Genomic DNA, 20941 nt, shown 5'->3' with positions numbered 1-20941 from the left:
AATAACAAGCAAGCAATGGTAAAACATACTTTTGATTATATATCTTTCTCCTATCATGAACTTTACTTACCTAGTGAATAAAAAAAGAGTTTATTATTAAACAATAAGATGGATTATCTAAGGTTAATACCTGAATTATCCTGTCTGTCACCTTCTCGTGCTCCTCCAGGTGTAGCCTCCTTTCTTGATCTAGAATAGCCTGCAGCTCACGTATTGTTCCCTTCTTTTCCGGCGAGACGTGATCACTGAGCTATAATCCAAGGATTACATATTGTATTGTAGTACGCCATGTGCATAACCAGTCAGTTATGTTTAGCAGAGAATGCAGCAATTGTCCCGGGTACCGTCGGTTTTTGTGGTTTAGGGGGGCCTGGCTGTGCTGTACTTGTTTAGCCAGGGTCCACAACCATGGGTCTTCAGAATAGCAGCTTCTCTTTACTGCAGATTGGTCACTGAGGTCTAAGTCCCTGGAGAGCTGCATGGGGATTGGATAGACTGGAGGGGAAGTTCAAACTTGACCTATCCAATCCCTGTGCAGGACTTAGACTTCAGTGACCAATTGGCAATACAGAAAGAAGGTCTCTCCATCTGTTAATCAAGTAACTAAAGTATGGGGGAAACCTGGCCACCAATATTTTTTTTTCAGTATGTAGGGGAGGCTGGCCACCAATGGTTTTTGTTTAACTTGTAGGGGGGGTCCTGCCACCATTGTTTTTTTATAACTTGTATGGGGGGGGGCTGGTCACCCCTTTCTGGATCTATGAGTTAAACTGTGTAGTCCCTAAGGACATAAATGGGCAGGTTAATTTAAGTTGTTTTTTTTAACTTAGTTGGCAATAATGTCTATATTCTGAAAAGTAGTAGTAAGTGTAAATCCCCAGAAACATTTCTGTGGTTTTTAGTGTGGAGAAATATAGACATATTATAGACACAAATTGGTCATACATGTTTCTTTTAGGACTTTTAGCAAATGGATTTTAAAATGGACACTGTATCATGAGCTTTTCTTAAAGGAGATGGAAAAGTTAAAACTAAGTAAGCCTTATCAGAAAGGTCCACCTAAATATACCAGTAAACCCTCAAAGTAGTGCTGCTCTGAGTCCTCTGTCAAAAGAAACACAGCATTTCTTTCCTTCTATTGTGTATACATGGGCTTCTGTATCAGACTTCCTGCCGTCAGCTTAAACCTCCTTGCCCAGGGCGTGAGCATGCTCAGTTTGCTCCCCTCCCTTCTCTGCTGTAACCAGCGCAGGGAGAGACTCAGGCAGGAAGTGATGTCAAACCAAGCAAATACTGCAGCTGCTATCCTAAACAAACAGAGAGCTTCTAGAGCTTTTTACTCAGGTATGGTAAAACATTCTACAGAATAAATATAGTGTTGTAGCTTGCACTATTGTGGCTAAACTATTGGCAATAAAATGCCTCCATAGCTTTCCTTCTCCTTTAAGGTACACAGGTGACATCTTGTAGATGAGAATATATATTATAAGTTCACATGTTTTATACTACATTATGGTATTAATGCATAATGGTTTAATAGTATACGATACATATTAGATATTACTTGATTATTCAATATTTACATTTTTAATTGACATTATTGATTGACTACTTAACACATGTGGAGCAGTATAAATTGTAAAGAGAGTCAGTGATTGGAAGATCACTTAAAATTGGGGTAACGAGCACTGATTTGGTTGTTTGAACTGACACTATTTAGAGAGAAGAGAGAGAGTTTACAATCCCCAACAGATATTCATCCCAGTGGACAGCCTTTTAGAACCCTTTTGTGATTTGACTTAATTATTGTTTGAGGTCAGTTTTAGCTCTAAGCATTTTTCAGTAAGGATAGGACTGCTTTTATCTTACTTGGGCAGTGGCAACAATCTAATGAGTTACCATAAAACATCACATAAAGAGATCAGCACTTTAGTGAAAGAAGGATCTCCATTACCAATCTCCCATTGAGCATTGCATTTATAAAGTACTTATGCTATTTCATCTCTCTAGAAGCCTGTGCATCAGGAGTCTGACATGCAAATCTACTAAACCAAGTGGCTTTATGGCCCTTTTGAATGAAAGATGCAATTATAGACTGAGGAAGGGGGTTGCTAGTTAAGAGACAAAACAGTGAAATCTGTACAGTATGCCTGCATAAAAGTTTTCTGTGGCACTAAATAAACGATATATGAAACAGTGAAACCTAAAAGCCAATCCACAGCTGTATAGATACAATCAGATGACATATTTAAAACAGGCAAGATAAAGATAAAGCTTACAACAAGCAGTAGTAACATGCAAATTCATAGCACCAAATATTATAAATGCAATGCAAGGAAAAATCAAGCAAGAAGCTTAGAGTCAAAAATATTTTATTTGTCTTGGAATCCTCATTTTTAGAGAGAGATTTTTATGTATGGTCTGTTATGGGGGGATTTTACCTTTCTACCCACTGGTACAGTTGTTGTAATATTAACTACATGCTTTTACCATGTATGGTACTGAGAATGAATAAAATTCTGTGTATGCAGATATGGGTGGATTCTGTTCACGATCTAGCCTTGGTACTACTACCTTGACCTTGAGGAAGCACCGTCTGATTGGTTATTTGAGTAGTTCTTTGTTTTTTTGTGCTGTAAAGAGATATCTTTATGCTCTTTCAATTGTAATTCTCTTTTCTGACTGTAAGTTACTATGTCATAGGTTCCCAAGTTTATAAAAACTCTGTGATTTCTTTGTTCAGGGTTCTGACTCTTTGTGAGTTCAGAATCTACGGTGCTCGTGTCAAATAAACTTTATCTTTTCACCTCAAGTGGTCTCAGATTCTTAAAGTTCCACAACAGCACAAGGCATGCTGCCCATACAAGAAACTAATAACAAAGTTTTACTGCTAAATGGGTAATATTGAGGTGATTCCATTAGTATTATTATTAATGCTACACATTGCGTAATGATGTTGCAGAATAACTACCTGTACCCCAGAATGCCAATCTGGTAAAAGAGGTAGATCCTGTAGTGTCTTCATAAATGGAGCAGAAGAGAGACTGTCCAATGTTTATTTTATTTAAGAGCAAGGGTCTCATTTAACTACAGGGCAAAGTGCAAGAAATATGTCTTCATCCAACAATACAGTCCTGCATTTCATTTTAACCCACTCATGCTGAAAACCAGACTGGAGCAATATTTTGGCTGTTTGTTTGCTAAATTGTACACAACTATGCCTTCAATAAAATGGATGTCATGTTATCAGTGCAAAGGTTTATACTTTATGGGGCTGATTTACTTACGGTTGAATATCTAGGGTTAATTAACCCTCGATATTCGTCTTTCGAAGTTAAATCCTTCGACTTCAAATATCGAATTCAAAGCTATTTAGCGCTATTCGTTCGATCGAATGAAAAATCCGATTAAATCCTTTGAATTTTAACCTTCCCCATAGGCTAACATTGACTTCGGTAGCCTTTAGGTGGCGAACTAGGGGGCCAAAGTTTTTTCTTAAAGTGACAGTACTTCGACTATCGAATGGTCAAATAGTCGAAATTTTTTTAGTTTGAAAGGTTCGATTCGAAGTCGAAGGTCGAAGTAGCCCATTCAATGGTTGAAGTAGCCAAAAAATCATTCGAAATTCGAAGTTTTTTTTCTTCTATTCCTTCACTCGAGCTAAGTAAATGGGCCCCTACATGTCCCTCACCTGGCATAGCACCTATCAAATACAGGGTTCTCTTGCACCTCTCTGTTCATCCGTCCTCACTGACATTCTTTAAACAGGCTCACTGGTTTTGGGCACAAGAAGTGTTATATGGTATGGTAGTTTAATGCACTTAATTATGCATTTTTTGTGTATAGCAGTTGCTTAGTTAAAGGAGAAGGAAAGCTATGGAGGCATTTTATTGCCAATAGATTAGCTGCAATAGTGCAAGCTAGAATGCTATACTTATTCTGTAGAATGTTTTACCATACCTGAGTAAAAAGCTCTAGAAGCTCTCTGTTTGTTTAAGATAGCAGCTGCAGTATTAGCTTGGTGCAACATCACTTTCTGCCTGAATCTCTCCCTGCTCACTCATAGCTCTGGGCTCACAGCAGAGAAGGGGGGGGGAGCAAACTGAGCATGCTCTTGCCCGGAGCAAGGAGGTTTAAGCTGAAGGCAGGAAGTCTGATACAGAAGCCCATGAGTACACAATAGAAGGAAAGAAATGCTGTGTTTCTTTTGACAGGGGACTCAGAGCAGCATTACTTTGAGGGTTTACTGGTGTATTTAGGTGGACCTTTCTGATAAGGCTTATTTAGCTTTAACCTTTCCTTCTCCTTTAAGGAGGTCCTGAATCTGAGTTTATTTCCCTAGCTACCAGGATTTATTCAGTGTAATGATTGTGTGGTATTCTTTGGCTGGAGATTTGTAAAAACAGCCTATGCCCCATTAATATAAATGCTATTGGGCTAGAACCCCATTACAGCAATTTAGAATTAGCCGCTGTAAAACATAAGTTTACTGGATCCATAGAAATTATTTTTAAAGACCTAAGTCTCTAGGAACACAACCTGTATCACACGCATACATTGCAATTAGGTAGCTACATTAATAAGAACTATACACTCTAGTCCCCCCTGCCAGCCAGCAGTTGCTGGATCTTTTTCATCTACTCTTATGCCACAGCAATTCATCCACAACGATGGCCAGGATCACGTCTCTATGAGTACAGGATTACCTCTGTACCCCGCATATTGTTACTAAAATATGTAAATATATATTATAGATGTGTGTCAGAATTTAGTACAACTTGTATGTGTGTGGCTTACATTAGTCACTAAACTGCACCTGAACAGCAGCCTATAGTAACCATTAAGAGCTTCGCTATCACTGTAGTACATTACAATGCTCACAGCTTATTTTTGATTACCTGTTATTGGTTACTGTACTTGTGTCATTAAATAGCTGTGTTATTAAATCATATAACTATAAAGACGGATAGGTGATAGATAGATAGATAGATAGATAGATAGATAGATAGATAGATAGATAGATACATACATACATACATACATACATACATACATACATACTGTACATACATAGATATAGATAGATGAAAGATAGATACAGTAGATATAGCTATATGCAAACATGACATAAAGAATTAAACTGGTCTGTTGTGTTTTTTTACATAGAAAAATTCTCTTCTTATTATTCTTTTGTATTAATCCACAAATCTCAAGTTTTTAACCTTAAAGGAGAAGGAAAGCTACCAAAGCAGTTTATTGCCAATAGATTAGTCACAATAATGCAAGCTTTAACAGTATATTTATTCTGCAGAATGCTTTACCATACCTGAGTAAACAGCTCTAGAATTTCTCTCTGTTTGTTTAGGATAGCAACTGCCATGTTAGCTTGGTGTGCCATCACTTCCTGCCTGAGTCTTTCCCTGCTCACTGGTAACACTGGGCTCAGATTACAGCAGGGAGGGGAGGAGCAAACTGAGCATGCTCAAGCCCTAGCCCTGGAAGTTTATGCTGAAAACAGGAAGTCTGATACAGAAGCCTGTGTATACACAATAGAAGGAAAGAAATGCTGTGGACTCAGATCAGCATTACTGGTGTATTTATACTGATAAAGCTTACTTAATTTTAGCCTTTCCTTCTCCTTTAATAGAAATTTATACAACATTACTTTGAAAGGTCTCTTTATATTACTGACTCAAATAAATGCTCAATGCAATGCAAGAGCTCAATGCAAGAGCTGGACGTTTATATGAACAGAATATTTATAAGGGAATATAGGCAACACTGTGCTTTAAAATGTAATATTATAGTCATTTATAAGTAATTTCTAACTCAAAGGAGATTGGAGATGATGCTTCTTGTTTCTAATGGGGAAGGCAATGGTTCTAACCTCTAGCGTGAAATAGCCCTTGTCGCCTGGCCTGTAGTGTTTAGAATCTCCATCAGCTCTGCGGTGTGACTCATGATTTACTAGGAGATGATGAGTATCCTCTTCATGGTCATGGCTCAGTTGATATTCCATTTGTTCCCTCAGTTTGGACTGCATCGTGCACGGGTACCACAGAAACAAACACACAAACGAAAATAACAGAAGACAAGGGGCGGAAGATAAAAAAAAAAAAAAGTAAAATAAAGTAGGTAAGGTAAAAAGATGGAAAAACATTACAAGACAAAGAAAAGCGTGAACAGAAAAACTAACTTAAATGTGGTAGCATAAGAAAGTGAAGAAAACAAAACTAAAAGAAGAATGAGCAAAATGATGGGCTGAAATATCTGAAAAGCAAAAAGAGAAAAAACAGGGAAAAAAAGAATGCAAACACTGGTTACGAAACGCGCATGCAATGAAGGATGCATAAGTCAAACCGACAGTAAACATGCAAGGCATGAAGCAGTTTACAAAGTTTCTTCCCCATTACTATGCCATGTGGTTAAATGAAAACACGGCAGCATTTTGGTTTTGTACCGTTAAAGATCTGCCAAGAGCAATTCTAAAAAACGTCACTAGTCAATTTAAGTATAATCAGATTTTGTGGCAAAATACAGTATGCTGCAGTATTGGACACAAATCCAAATTTATGCTTTGATCGAAAATATTTTTAGAAAGTTATTGTTGTGAATAAAGTGTAGAGTTTCATGGTATATTTTGGTAAATATCTAAAATACAAATAAAGTGGGGAACAAATAATGCATTGATTAAGCCATAGAATAGATGCAAATAAGCCATACCATCTTACCTGAAAGTCAGGAATAAGTTCTTTCCCAAGATTGCCAATGGGTGAATCCCGAGACACTGAAGTCAAATTGGACAAGAAACTAGATGATTCTGTAAGGTGAGGCATTGGGGAAAGGTCCTCTATGTGCTCTTTAAGGCCTTCTCCTGCCCGATCAACCACTTCCATAAAATTTTGCAATTCTTTTCTGAAAACTTTGATCTTGGTATTTATGCTTTCCAGGATTTCAGAAGCTGAAATATCACCTCGTTTTTCTGAATAGTTCTGAAATATCTCTTCCACAGAACTGCTTGTCACCTGTAGCTTGGCCTCATAGATCAAGCTATCTGTGTCTGTGACAAGTCGATCCAATGTCCTTTCTAGACGTTCTGCCTCACGTTTTATATTTAAGAAAGTGTGTTCATTCTCTCTAATTTTCATATCAGAAGCATAAAGGTCACTGCCTTCTGATTGCTTGACACTCTCAAATCCTGATGTTTTTTCATAGGCTTCTTCTGAGTCACTTTCACCCCCAATAGGTCCTTCTCTCTTTGGTTGAGTAGGGCGTCCATCATCACTATCACTTTCTTTCTTTCCTGTGTCACTTTCTGCATCACTATCCCGTGGACTTGCTGTACGAACTCCCAGGTGAGATGCAAGATCGTAGCGTTGGACATTGGACAGTAAAACACGGTTTTCATATTGAAGTTTCATTATCTTACTGCTTAACTCGTTGATCTGAATCCTAGCTGACTTTAGCTCCTCTTGCACTGGGCCATTGCATTTGGAGGCACTGTCATCAATCCAGACACGTTCTTGTTCAGGACCAAATTTGAATCTATTCAGTTCAGTAGTTAGCTGCTTATTGTGATCCTCTATCTCAGAAATCGACCTCCTTAAAAGTTCTGCCTCCTCCTCCACAAATTGGAGATGGCGATGCAACTCAGCGGCAGATTCCATGGAATCACCATATGGTGAGGTAGGAATGCTTGAAACATACTCCCTGCTTAGAAACTCTTTTTCTAATTGACACCTGAGGTCTTCCATTTCTGCTTTAACGCCCCTGTTTTCTACCTCCAGCTCCACTATCTTTCTACTCAAGATGTTAGCTTCTTCCTCCACCAGTTTAAGGCGTAATTTTAATTCAGCTTCTCTTGTGCTGGGTGGGCCACCAGTTTCCCCAGTTGAGAGAGGGCCATCCACATCCCCATATACTGACTTGTATTTCTCTAAATCCTGTTCTAAATCATCCTTTTCTTTCCCCAGTTTGGCCATTTTCTTCCGCATCAATGCTGCTTCTTCTTTAGCAAATTGTAGCTGGCATTTTAAATCTGCATTGTCCTCCTAGTCATAAGTGAATAGGAGACAATGATCAATACTAATAATATTATATTTTCTATAATATAATAAATATGATGAATTTTGACATTTTATTGGCTTTAATCAGTAATAGTAAGACATCTAAAGAAGGCTATACATTGTTAGCCGTTCTTATTCCTAAAGATAGGAAATATTCTTTACACTTGAATAACTAATCCCTCATATACTATTTCTATAGATGTGATGATAGAAAATACACCTTTCTTATGAACAGGGCTGGCTACCTCATTTCAAACCTGCGAAAAGTTATACTGCAAATGCACCAATCAAGAAGAAATTGGATGCAAGAGGTAACCCCTCCCCTTCACTTCCTCTGCTGGATTTAGAGACAAGTAACTGTTGGTGGGGAATTTTTAAAACATTTAAAGCCATATGATCCCTATTTATTAATACGGTATCATATGCCTTATTATTCTCTAAATAGTAGCAAATAATACACACTTAATTTATACAACAAAGTTTAAAAAATAAAACTTTACCTGACTGATTATCTTTTTCTCTTTGTGCATCTCTCTGCTTCCTTTCCTTTTTAGTGTACTCTGTAAAAAAAACCATTGGTAAGGTCTAGAAGAATCACAGGAAGAAAAATGATTGTTTAAGTCAAACATGGTACACAAAGAAATGCACCTCAAGCCTCAGTTGAGCGGTACTGCATACAGAGGGCCCGGGGGCAGATATCACCTGGAACACCTGCTAGCTTGCACATCATTCAGACACAACACCCAGGGAGTTCCAGGTCACTGAGAAGGCAGGAATTAAGTACAGGGTTCTTTTACACCTGTCAGTGCTGTGCTATTCTGTGCACATCACACCAAATTTTTGGGTGCAAAAAAGGTGCAGAGCACAGTCAGCATCCCACAATGGTAGAGGTGCAAGACCTACATGGATAGGCCCTATGCACAAAACCTGAGAACCCTGTATTTTACAATTGGTTGATGGAGGTTGTAAAGTAGAGGGCTCCCTTGCACAGTGAAGCTGGTGTTTTATTTATAATGGGAAGTAATTTTGGGCAGAGGGCCATGCCCTCTAATAGCAAGTGAGTCCTAAAATGCTGTGTTATCATTTTGCTGGTATTTTGCTGTGCATAAGATACAGCAATGTTTATCTGGTCCAGTTCTCATGTGCCCCTGAGAGTACAAGTCTGAAGGAAGCAGAAAACCACTGTTCTGCACAGTGATAATTATCCCCTCAAGTACATGATTAATAGCCACCTTCATTTACACAAAGATGCCTACTGTGGCCCTCTGACGGGTTTGCCCAATCGACATCTGGCCGAAACTCAGCCTCATATCGATCGGGCAGGGTTAAAAATCCCGTCAGATCACGCCCGCATCTGTTCATAGATGAGGTCCCACAATCCGACCACCCTTATTCGCAGTATTATGATCCGATCGTTGGACAGCCAGATTTCGCCCACCTCACGTGGGCATTTCGGGGAGACATCCGGTTGTTTGGCGAGAATATCATCATATCCTACTCCCTAGATGCAGTATGTTTGAAGATAGTTCTAGTAACTGAAGCTGGCCATACATGGCGTGATAAAAGCTGCTGACTTTGCCTCTCTTGAACAGACTGGCACATTTTCTGTGGTGCTTGGGACTCTCTGTTCAACTAATATCTAATGAAAATTGTCCAGTGAATTATTAAGAATTCAGTTTATTAGGTATATCCTTACTTTTGATTTGGAATAACAGTAGCTGTCCGTTACACATACACATCTGTATGTATAATAATTTCCATTATGCTCATCTTCTGTACTAATTTTAATAAGACAAATCATTTATAGTACTCCAATGAACAGACAGATTTTTTTGGGGGCTAAACAAGGCATTTGCTCTTTATAGTGCACCTGTGGCCCCTGGTATACTGTATAACAGAACAAACACCACTTCAACATATAATGGTACATAGGACCATAGAATACTGAAAAATGCACTAATCTCCCTGCCGGCTAGAATGTAAATCGCCGGTAGGATGGCACTCGGATCGCTTTGGCTATATAACCATATAAGCAGAGCCGGGCCAACCCGGCCAGGCGCCATAGGCAACCTAGCCGATACTTAAAGGGATAGTTCACCTTTAACGTAACCTTTATTAATATTATAGAACGGCCAATTCTAAGCAACTTTTCAATTGGTTTTCATTATTTATTTTTTATAGTTTTATAGTTATTTGCCTTTTTCTTCAGACTCTTTGCGGCTTTCAAATGGGCGTCGCTGACTCCCTTCTACAAAACAAATGCTCTGTAAGGCAACAAATGTATTGTTATTGTTACTTTTTATTACTGATCCTTCTATTCAGGCCCTCTACTATTCATATTCCAGTCTCTTATTCAAATGAATGCATGGTTGCTAGGGGAATGTGGACCCTAGTTACCAGATTGGTTAAGATGCAAATTGAAGAGCTGCTGAAAAAAAGCTAAATAACTCAAAAACCACAAATAATAAAAAATGAAAACCATATTTCAAATTGTCTCAGAATATCACTCTCTACACCAGTGATCCCCAACCAGTTTCTTATGGGCAACATGTTGCTCTCCAACCCTTTGGATGTTGCTCTTAGGGTCCTCAAAACAGGTGATTATTTTTCAATTCCAAGCTTGAAAGCAAGTTTTAATTGTAGAAAAACTAAGTATAGTGCCAAGTAGAGCCTCTTGTAGGCTGCCACTCCACATAGGGGCTAACAAACAGCCAATCATAGATTTTATTTTTCAACCCAAGGGAGTTTTTCATGCTTGTGTTGCTCCCCAACTTCTTTTACATTTGAATGTGGCTCACGGTTTAAAAAAGTTGGGGACCCCTGCTCTACACCATACCAAAAGTTAATTTAAAGGTGAACAACCCCTTTAAGTCTACTGTTCCAGCTGAAATGTTGGTTGGTGGTGTTTCATAATAAGAAAAGTTTAACCTTGCCAGCTACTGGAAAGTAAGTGATGCTACTCGGTCTTTATCATTTAGTCATATAATCCCATGGAAAACACTGTATTGTCAGTCTAAACATGTCTTTATGCTTTCTCTCAGCATGGTAATGGGGCACAGTCAAATCTAGAGATCGGTGCTAAGCTCTGTCCCTTCTGTTCTGTTCCCGGAGTGCCGCCTATTTCATGTTCGAGAGGTGCATTGATACAGTTGGGACACTGGAGGTTGATCACCTGGGAATATATAAACAAGGATATGCACTAAAGGCATACTGGATGGAGAGGGAGTTTGAAACAGTCATTTGGTTTCTACCCTTCTGTTCAGATCTGTACGTATGGACTGTTGACTATGGACAAATTAACTCACCAATAATACTGATTTGGTCAGCTGTTGGGATACCTACATTGACAAATATTCTCCTTGGACAATATAGTTCAATGCTATTTTTTTTTTTTTTAAAAAGCAAATTAAGTAAATAATTATATACCAGTGCAGATTTGAACATTACATTTAAATTCTTCCATTGAAAAAGTTTAAAAAAGTAATTTGCCTTTATGTGGCTTTGGGGATGTGCAGTTCACTTTACTAAAAGCAGTTTCATTCACTTAAATGCTTTCAGTGCTGTTCCATATTGTGGATTTGTTGATTGCTCCGCTAGAAAGTGGCTGGTGTACTAAAGTAATAATTTAAAGATCATTTGAATTTGAATGGTGCCGACTACTGCTATTTGTGGCTTTCTTAGAAATGTTTTTGTAAAATGTAAAACCTTATTGGAACATAGATTCTTGTAATACAATCTATCCTTGCTGTAGGCCTGCCTCATGAAAATATCAGAAGATAAATTAGTCACAGCAGGCCTTATGCAGTCCATGTAATTACGTTAATTATGCCACAGGCAGTTAACGTTTTATATTGGTGCCAAGTCTGTGGATCACTTTTGTTTTAAGAAACATTAAGAAGATTGTGAATAAACGTATTTAGCTTAAATTGGCTGTAAAAATCTGATCAAAGCCCATAAGCAGTGGTTAATGAGCAGGTGCAGTGCAGGAAAATATCTTATAGGAATTTGTTTGAATGAGACCAGACACAGGCTGGAACTGGCCCGTTTCTGTATAAGCATCAGAATACACAATTTATTTCATAGGAGACTCTAGGAAAATGATGGACATTTGCTGCAGTAGCGTAGAAGAAAGCTGCAGGAATGGGTCCTATGACAGGTATGTGCAGTAGTTGTACTGGTACTGATGTTTTGGCAGAGTTTTATACCCACCTATGATTTTATCTACTGTCGTCTTCTTAAGTTATACAAAGTAGCACTAAAATTTTAACATTTTGAAAATGGTGCCAAAAAAAAGAAGAAAGAAGTTAACCTTCTCCAAGGCTGCAGCCTTAAACATCACCCAGTTTGCAGTTAAGCCATTAAGGGGGAATTAAAAATTGCAAGCAATGTTATAAAATTACATTTTTCGCAAATGTTTAGTGCTGCTCGCAATTTAAAATAATTTGCTGGCAAACATTACATCGCTATGCAAACGTTAGCATTAACGCCTGCTTTGGTGTTTCATTAAATATTTTGTAGAAAAAAAACGTTTTGTAAATTTTATTTATACACTGCTAATGTTCGCAAAAGCCATTTGGTTGCAAACTTTGTTTGGTCTGTAATTGGTTGAAAAGGACACAAATATGGTCAATGCGATTCCCAATGGTTTCTGCGACTGTTGTTTTGCAAACATATTACATTACCCCATTATAGAGTAATTTCCAATTTAAATGTCAACCCAAAAATATAAAGCATCTTTATGTTAAATTTGGGGGGGGGGGGAAATGATTATAGCTTTGCAAAATGAATTCCCAAAAGATGGCAGGTCTCCCACATTTATTATATTTATGTTGGACTATGTTCTGGTATAGAAACTGCAGAAGTCTTTTAAGATTTGTATGGACTGGTAAGAGAGACCGCTTTCTTACAGCCTCCTGAAATTGTTACAAAGGAGGGCCAAACATACCCATTTTAAAAATGATCTTGTTGCCCAACTTGGGGACAGATTTACTAAAGGGCGAATTGTCACCAGCTACTGATTTGCACACATTGTACCATTTCGCCAGGAACAAATACGATAATACACTGAAATGCAAACTTTTCGCTATCGTTACTTTGGCAGTACAAGCATTTCATAACGAAGATGCGCTAGCGTTCGTTCGTTTGTGCCTAGAGAAAATTCGCTAGTGATATTGAGCTAACGTTCAGTAAAATCCACACTTTACTGAATTTGCGGAGTAACGTCGGTCCACCAGAGCCACCTGCGGTGGCAACGCTGGGGAAAAGTCGCTAACGTTATCGACTTTGCTCTTTAGTAATTCTGCCCTCATGATGGCTGGTAGTTTGAGGTGACTATTTTCCACTCTCGTTAAGAATCAAACACTACGGGGATTATTTATCAAAGTCCGAATTTATCTCAATATTTTCTGAAAAAAACTCAGACCAAATCCGCACAGGTTTTTTCTGCTTATTTATTAATACACTTTCCCGAAAATTTTGTTTGCAGGGAAAAAATCATGAAACATAAGAATTTTTCGGAATTTCCAGCCGAAAACTCCGTTTTTTTTTTAAATTTTTGCCTGAAAACCCTGAAACCTTCTGATTATTGCATGAAACCCAGCTCAGATTAAAAAAAGCTATGAGACTTCTCCCATTCACTTATATGCAACCTCAGCAGGCCTGAGAGGCCAGATTTTCAGATTTGGACTTTTTCCATCCTCGGGTTATAATAAAATTTGTGTTTTTTTCTTTTCCTCTAAAAATTCAAAAACATAAATTTTTCGGGTTTTTGGCATTTGGAGTTTAGTAAATAACAATAAAAAGCAGCCCTGTTTAAAAAAAAAAAAACTGTGGGTTGGCTTTACAGGGAGAAGCAGCATGAGGTGGAAACCCTTTAAGTCTGTTATCAGTGGTGAGGGCATCTCATCCTTGGGGTATCATTTGGTCCATACCACAAGGTATGTATGCTGCACATACAGCTATGTGGGCAGGGGAATGCTTGCCAGAGTAGGGCAATGGGGCAGTATTCCGCTATCTGTAGAGTGTAGTGGTGCCTCTCCAGGTAAGGGTCCAGGGAGGTAAGGTTTTGAAGAAGGTCTACTTGCCCACCCAGGTGCAGTGCATTTGGGTGGCCAGCATTGCGGTGGCCCGTTCACTCGGTAGAGTAATTTGTTGGGCAAGCATTCCCATTGGGGTTCATTTTATATGTTACATGTTTTTTTACACTGATGTTATCAATAAAGCTGCAGCCTTTAAACTCCATCCTGGGCTCCAAGTGTTGTTACTGTAACTAGTATGGTAGTTACTGGGTAAAATGGTAAGTGGTAGCAGCGGTGGCATTGATGCTGCACAGGTATATTGTGCTTTTAATCATATTAGGAACATACATACAGAGATTTTTTTTATAAAAGACGCATTTTATAAATTATATAGCACTTGTAATGTACTTCCTACCTGGTAACAGCTCAAATGCATTAGATGGTTTGCTTGGACAGCCCTAGAGACATGTTAAATTGCATGTGGTGACATCCTGCAATGTGATTCGATTAGAGAATTAAATTCCCAGAAATACTGACTAGGGGAAAGAAGAGAGGAAGACCAAGGGCAATGATGGTAATAAGGTTACCTACAGCAAAAGGGGAATAGTAATTCTTGGTACGGACATTAAAAGATCAAATTTAATCCTAAACAATAGCTAGAATAATTTACATTTTCAAAAAAAGAATGAGTCAAACAGCATACTTGCTGTACCTATTATCCAGAACGCTCTGACATACTGGGATGGCCATCTGCCATAAACTCCTTTTTAATCAAATAAGTATAACTTCCTTTTCTCTGTAATTATAAAACAGTACTTTGTATTTGATCCCAACTACAATATTATTCATCCTTACTGGAACCAAAACAATCCTGTGTTTAATTAATGTTGAAATAATTTGTTTAGTAGACATGGGGCAAATTTGCTAAAGGGCCGATTTACGATTTTACGGTCGCTGTCATAACTGCACTAGCGAAAAAGATAGACTCTAGCGGTTCTTCGCTCCCTAATGCTACGCAAATTCACTCCCTAATGCTAAGCAAATTCACTAAGATGCTTTTACTGAACGATACCTCTTGCGCCAGACTTGCCTTTGCCACCTCAGACCAGGTGAAGTGCAATAATATAGATAGGACTTCATCAAAATTTAGTTGAAAAATTTTCCAAGTCCCAAAAAAAGCTGGTGTCTTCCTTTTTTCAGGGGGATAGGCTGCAAAAGAGCATAATTTTTTTTGGGTTAACGTGCTTCCCCCCTACATTTCCTAACATATGGCACATAAACTATACACTGGGCTCATGTGTAGGGCAATATAACAACTCTATTTTATTTTATTAAGGTTTCCCGTGCTTGTGTAGTGTAATGTATTTGCTACAACATTTACGTCCATTCAACTTTAACTTCCCACCGTATGCAAATTAGGCAACGCTAGCGCAACTTTGCTTTGCTTGGCGCAGTAACGCTAGCGCAACTTTGCTTTGCTTGGCGCAGTAACGCTAGCTCAACTTCACCAGCGTTCGGAGCCCTGGAAGCAACTTCGGATTTTAGTGAATTAGCGTTGTCCTGGCGACTCTACGCCTGCCAAAGTGTTGCACTGTGAGCGAAGCCTTCGCTGGCAAATTTTTCGCTAGTAAATTTGCCCCAAAGCCTCTTGTTGGGGTTAATAGCAATGCTACTGTATTTCAACAATAGTTCAAGGACACAGGGTGTAGTATTATGCTATAGTTATGGATAAAGGTACTGCAAATCAATAAACCAATCATCTGGTCCTGTAGGACTGAATTACATTAGTAACATGGACTTCAGCAGCGGCCATATTTTATTGCATACCGGCATGACTATATTTTCCTTAGATCAGACATACTTAGCATGTGGTCTGTAAGTGAATACAGTTTTCCCTTGGTGAATGAGAAAGTACTGCCTCTCCAGGCCATTTCAGCAGCTGATGCATTCCTATTAATGGAAGAGATGTGTAATAGCTGGAGATATCATGTGCTAAAAGCATTTGCAGGCATCTCAAATCCAACTGGCCTGGATGCTAAATGTCTCATAAAAATACCTTCAGACAAAATCAATGAATGTGGAAAAGGAATGGGGACACTGTTGGTTTTACACTGATTTTACTTTCATAACACACCAAAGATTAAATAAAGTTCACTGAAAGGAAAAAAAAACGATACTTGAAGGACATGCAATGAAAAATGACCTCTATACCCCCTACATAAGAATGCAACATCAGAAAAACCATCTACTGCAATTAAAGGAACACTTTTAACCAACTTCTTTCCCCAGGCACTAGGCATTAGATATTAAAGCAGCGAGAAGCTGCTCTGCTGGTAACATAGTAAACCACAGTCCAGTTCTTACACTAACACTATATAAGAATAAACATTACAGTCTGAAAATACAGCTGCCCGCGTTTTGAGTGAAATTGCTGGCCCTATGCTGCTAGTGGTGAAACCTAGCGGATTCAGCAGGACTTGATTTCTAATAGTTTGGGCAAATGTTTCCTGGAAAAATTACATTCATCAAAATATATCAAATGTAATCAGCCTGATTGTCTAAACATAGTGGGGTATGGGATCCAGAGGAATAATTTATGACTTGGATATAATTCCCAGTAAAGATCTTTCTGCACATATTATTGTCTTGGGAAAAAAGACATAAATGTCTATTGTAAAATATATTGTGTTACTTAAAGATATAGCCAGAGTATTGACAGCCTCTGCGATGCAATGTTTGTCAAGATTTGACTACTGGCAGTATCTTTATGTGCTTACTATAATAATGAGATATATATTCTGTTCTCATGGCTTGTGTTGTGCACACCAGTGCTGAATAGCCATTAACAGTCTTTCAATGAATGTTTAATAGCGAATGCGTGTAACCTATAAAATGCATCTCTGGCATTGTGCTGAGCAGACAGACAGAAATAAATTAAGTCTGTCCTATAACATAACATTAATATTTCAAAAATATAGCTCATATGCTTGTGGCCTACATATTACGGGTGCACAGCAGAACAATTATTATTGAATTCAATTCATAATAAACACATCTTTGTACAAATGATGCAGCAAGCAGATCCAAAGTTAAAACTGCTCTAACTGGCAGACTCTACATTGGAGAGAAATGTTTTTTGCACGGCAAACCAATAGAATTGATTTTAAATGGGACAAAATACTTCCCATTTGTTCTTTCAACATACCTCCCAACGTCTGAAAAATGTAAAGAGGGACAAAAACATCTGCTGCGTGTAGTGCTAATGAAGTTGAAATTGCTTTAAGATGTGCGTCATGGTTCTTCCAGGAGACCTGCTTATTTTTTTTAGTTACAATTGTATCTTTGCTTATCTTAAATTGTTACAACTGTATCTAAGTGCAGCTGATCAGTGTTCTGGTCTCTCTGCCTCTTGTTTTAATTAAGTTTCAGAAAATGTGCATCTTTTCCTGGAATCAGAAAACGGGCCAGTTGGGAGGTATGCTTTCAAGGGTGACAACCCTGCCCCATAAATCCAAAAAGGTCCTAAAATTAGGCAGGATTAAGACTGTATCAGAGGTAAATCTTGATGTAACTTGAATGTGACAAATTCAGATTAGGGAATCACCAAACACAATTAAAAGCAGCAGTGGAAATTTTGGATGGTAGATTATAGCAGCATCACTCTCAGGGTAACACACAATAGCAAAGCGTTATCGAGTAGCCGTGCTCCGTTACTGGCAACCGCTATAGTATGTCCAAATATATAATATGAGAAAATCACAGGCTGAGAGCAGGATAGCTGCTAATTAAATTTAATACAATAAATATTTAATTAGCAGTTATCCTGCTCTCCTGCTGTGATTCTCATATTTTATATTTGGACTGGTTATAGCAGCATATTGTATAGGGTACAACACACAGATGAATTTCATTTAGTAAAGATTTAAAAAGGTGTATTAGATAAGGGAGCTTAAAGGAGAACTAAAGCTTAACAAACTATGTTTAGGGGTTGTGTACAAGCCCAATGTAACTGCTACCATTTAGCAGTGAATAATTTTGTCTCTGAACGTGCTCCCAGTAGCAGCCCACCATCTTATCTTCAGATTCCCAGCACATCCTCTGTGCTGCTGTTAGTTGCCAGAGTTTAGGGACCGTAAAAGAGGTAAAACATATGGGGGGTTACTTCTTAAAGTCCGATTTCTAAGAACTCAAAATGTTTTTATTTTTTTTACTATAAAACTCGAATTTTTCGAGATTAATTAAACCCTGATGATGCAAAAAGTCCAAATCTGAAAATACTCCATCTTCAACTTGTAATGTTCTTTAGAAGTCAATGGCAGAGGTCCTATTTGCAATTTCAAAATATTATGGTCTGTGTTGGGTTTCATATGATAATCCGAACATTTTGGGCTTTTCTGCCGATTTCATGAAAAATTCAGACTTCGTGGGACAACCCAAAAAAGTCGGAGTTTTCTTAAAAAGTTGAATTTTTTCCTGATTTTTTGGTGTTTTTGTTTTACTGATAAATAAGTGTAAATCATGGATTCTAGTTTGATCAGACTTTTTATTAAAAACATGGGAAAAATTTGGATTTTGATAAATAACCCCCATAATAATGTATAAATATTAATGTAGTATAAAGCATATTCCCTTTAATAAAGCAGGGTTAGACTGTAAGCTTTTAGGGCTATTGGTCTCTTTATAAAGAATTCAGAATATTCCAGTTTGTATGCTATTTAAAAAAAAACAAAAAACAATTCTGTGAAAGAATAAATACGTGATAGTTATAATTCTACATAATTCCAATTACATATGTTCCTTTTATGTGGCGATAACTATGTGGTATTCAGTCTAATCACTCCATCTCACACAATGAAAGTGTTTACCATCTGGAAAGAATTAAGAAAAAAACTGATATACTGGATTTTCCAGAAACCATTTAAGGAAATGTGAACATTTGGAAAATAAATTAGCAGTAAAATAATGGTCTTATTTAATATAAAAGTCAGAAGAAGCATGCCCTAATAAAACTATTCTGTAGGTTGACCGAAAATAGTTATTGTGGAACAGTTCTCAGCACAGGGGAGAAACAAATCTGTTATTTAAATTGCTCTTTTAAGTACTTTATATTATTTTTTTTTACAGTTCATGATATTTGATTTTTTAAAACAATGCTATGTACTTCTACACTATGAAATTACTCTCGCAATAAATATCCAAGCTTTTGGATATACAGTATGGGATCCGTTATTTGGAAACCCATTATCCAGAAAGCTCCAAACTACGGAGAGGCCGTCTCCCATAGACTCCATTATAATCAAAATCCAGATTTTTAAAATGGTTTCCTTTTCTATGTAATAATAAAACTGTACCTTATACTTGATCCAAACTGATCGAATTCATTGTTATTGGAAGCAGAACCAGCCTATTTGGTTTAATTAATGTTTACATGATTTTCTAGTAGACTAAGTATGATGATCCAAATTACAGAAAGATCCCTTATCCAGGCAACCCCAGGTCCTGAGCATTTTGGATAACGTTTAACACTGTATACATAATTGTGAGTGATGTTTTAAGAAGATGAGATTATGATTTCTATCTGTACTGTTAACTTTTAGTGGTGTTGTCTGCTTTCTTACACTGCATTAATTTAATGGAAATAGCACGTGTACAACAACATCTTATCCATAGTTAATAAAATATACAAATTACAACACATGCTAAGCTAAGGCTTAATGACAAAGGCTACTATTTCTGAAGGGGGTGTGATTGTTCTTTGTGTATGATTGAAGTCACTTGTCTTTGTAGCTGTGCCCAGGATATGTGTAAGAAAGAGCACATTGAATCTATTTCCATGTAAGGACGGCAGTAAAAGTCAGCCTGCATTCTTCCTTATTTCTTGTCAGACTGCCTGATTCAGATTCAGTGCATGGTTCCAATGTAATTCGGATCTTAGCAACCAGATGAATCAAACTGTAAGCTGAATAAAAAGCTAAATAACTCAAAGAACACAAACAATTAAAAATTAAACCCAATTGCAAATTGTCCCAGAATACCACTCTCTGCATCATACTAAAAGTTTATTTAAAGGTGAACACCCCTTTAAATATTTTAAAGGCATGATGCTTCATAGATAAAAATATTTATTCGGAAAGGCTCAGTCCTAATTATTCTAAGAAAGAAATCTCACACCTGTAATACAACACTAAAGTCTGTATTCACTGTTCACCATGAGAGCCAACAAAGAATGGTATTTAGGCATCAAAATTCGGCACAGTTTACAAATATGTCGCTATGCTTCTATAAGGGCGATCATTTTCTTATTTGTTTCATACACATAAAAACAAAAGATGTATGCTTTATTGGGCTATCAATTCAGCAGATATTTACTGACCATTTCTGTTCAGTTAGGAGAGAACTCAATTAAGTCCCCTCACTTTAATCATGCTGGCCTAATTCTATCCAACCTTAGAAAACAGTTGGTCCAATGGGAATTTAATGGGACGTTTACTGAAAACACAAACCTTTAACATGCACTTAAATTACAGAAATCATAAAAATTCTGTCACCTTGAACTGGCCATGTCATTCTGTGGGCTTCATAAACGCTCCCTAAAGAATTATATCCTTCTATGAGGTTTGGTAGCAGAAACTGTAAGAAACTAACATGCTGCTCTAGGAAATTTAGTACCAGAATAGTCCAAAAACCTCTGCTTAGTATGTCCTCATAATGCTTACACCATTCATATCCCTTACTATCAAAGGGATAGTATCTGCTCATCTCTATAGTCAATTTCAAATATGTATTTAAAGAACTTAAAACAACTGCAGAGATCAGCAAAAAACAATATAAATCTATATTTTTTAAGGAACAGCTCTT

At 37.5% G+C, this 20941-nt stretch overlaps 1 protein-coding gene across 3 annotated transcripts in view; it reads right to left on the bottom strand.

Moving 5' to 3' along the window:
• Window positions 1-20941, bottom strand: part of mtcl1.S (microtubule crosslinking factor 1 S homeolog) — an 87750-nt gene that overhangs the window by 26417 nt on the left and 40392 nt on the right. For 2 of the 3 annotated variants that reach the window (XM_018223638.2, XM_018223639.2), the window contains exons 4-7: window positions 8567-8626; window positions 6732-8051; window positions 5888-6037; window positions 131-250 (exon numbers count right to left, since the gene is read on the bottom strand). In XM_018223638.2, coding sequence (XP_018079127.1) covers window positions 131-250; window positions 5888-6037; window positions 6732-8051; window positions 8567-8626 — 1650 coding nt within the window. The remainder of the gene's footprint in view (window positions 1-130; window positions 251-5887; window positions 6038-6731; window positions 8052-8566; window positions 8627-20941) is intronic. The other variant, XM_041567805.1, reaches the window with a different exon arrangement.

The sequence above is a fragment of the Xenopus laevis genome, chromosome 6S (genome assembly GCF_017654675.1).
Source record: "Xenopus laevis strain J_2021 chromosome 6S, Xenopus_laevis_v10.1, whole genome shotgun sequence".
Classification (NCBI taxonomy): Eukaryota; Metazoa; Chordata; class Amphibia; order Anura; family Pipidae; genus Xenopus; species Xenopus laevis.
Note: the sequence above shows the minus strand (reverse complement) of the source record. Positions and strands in the feature narration are given on the sequence as shown.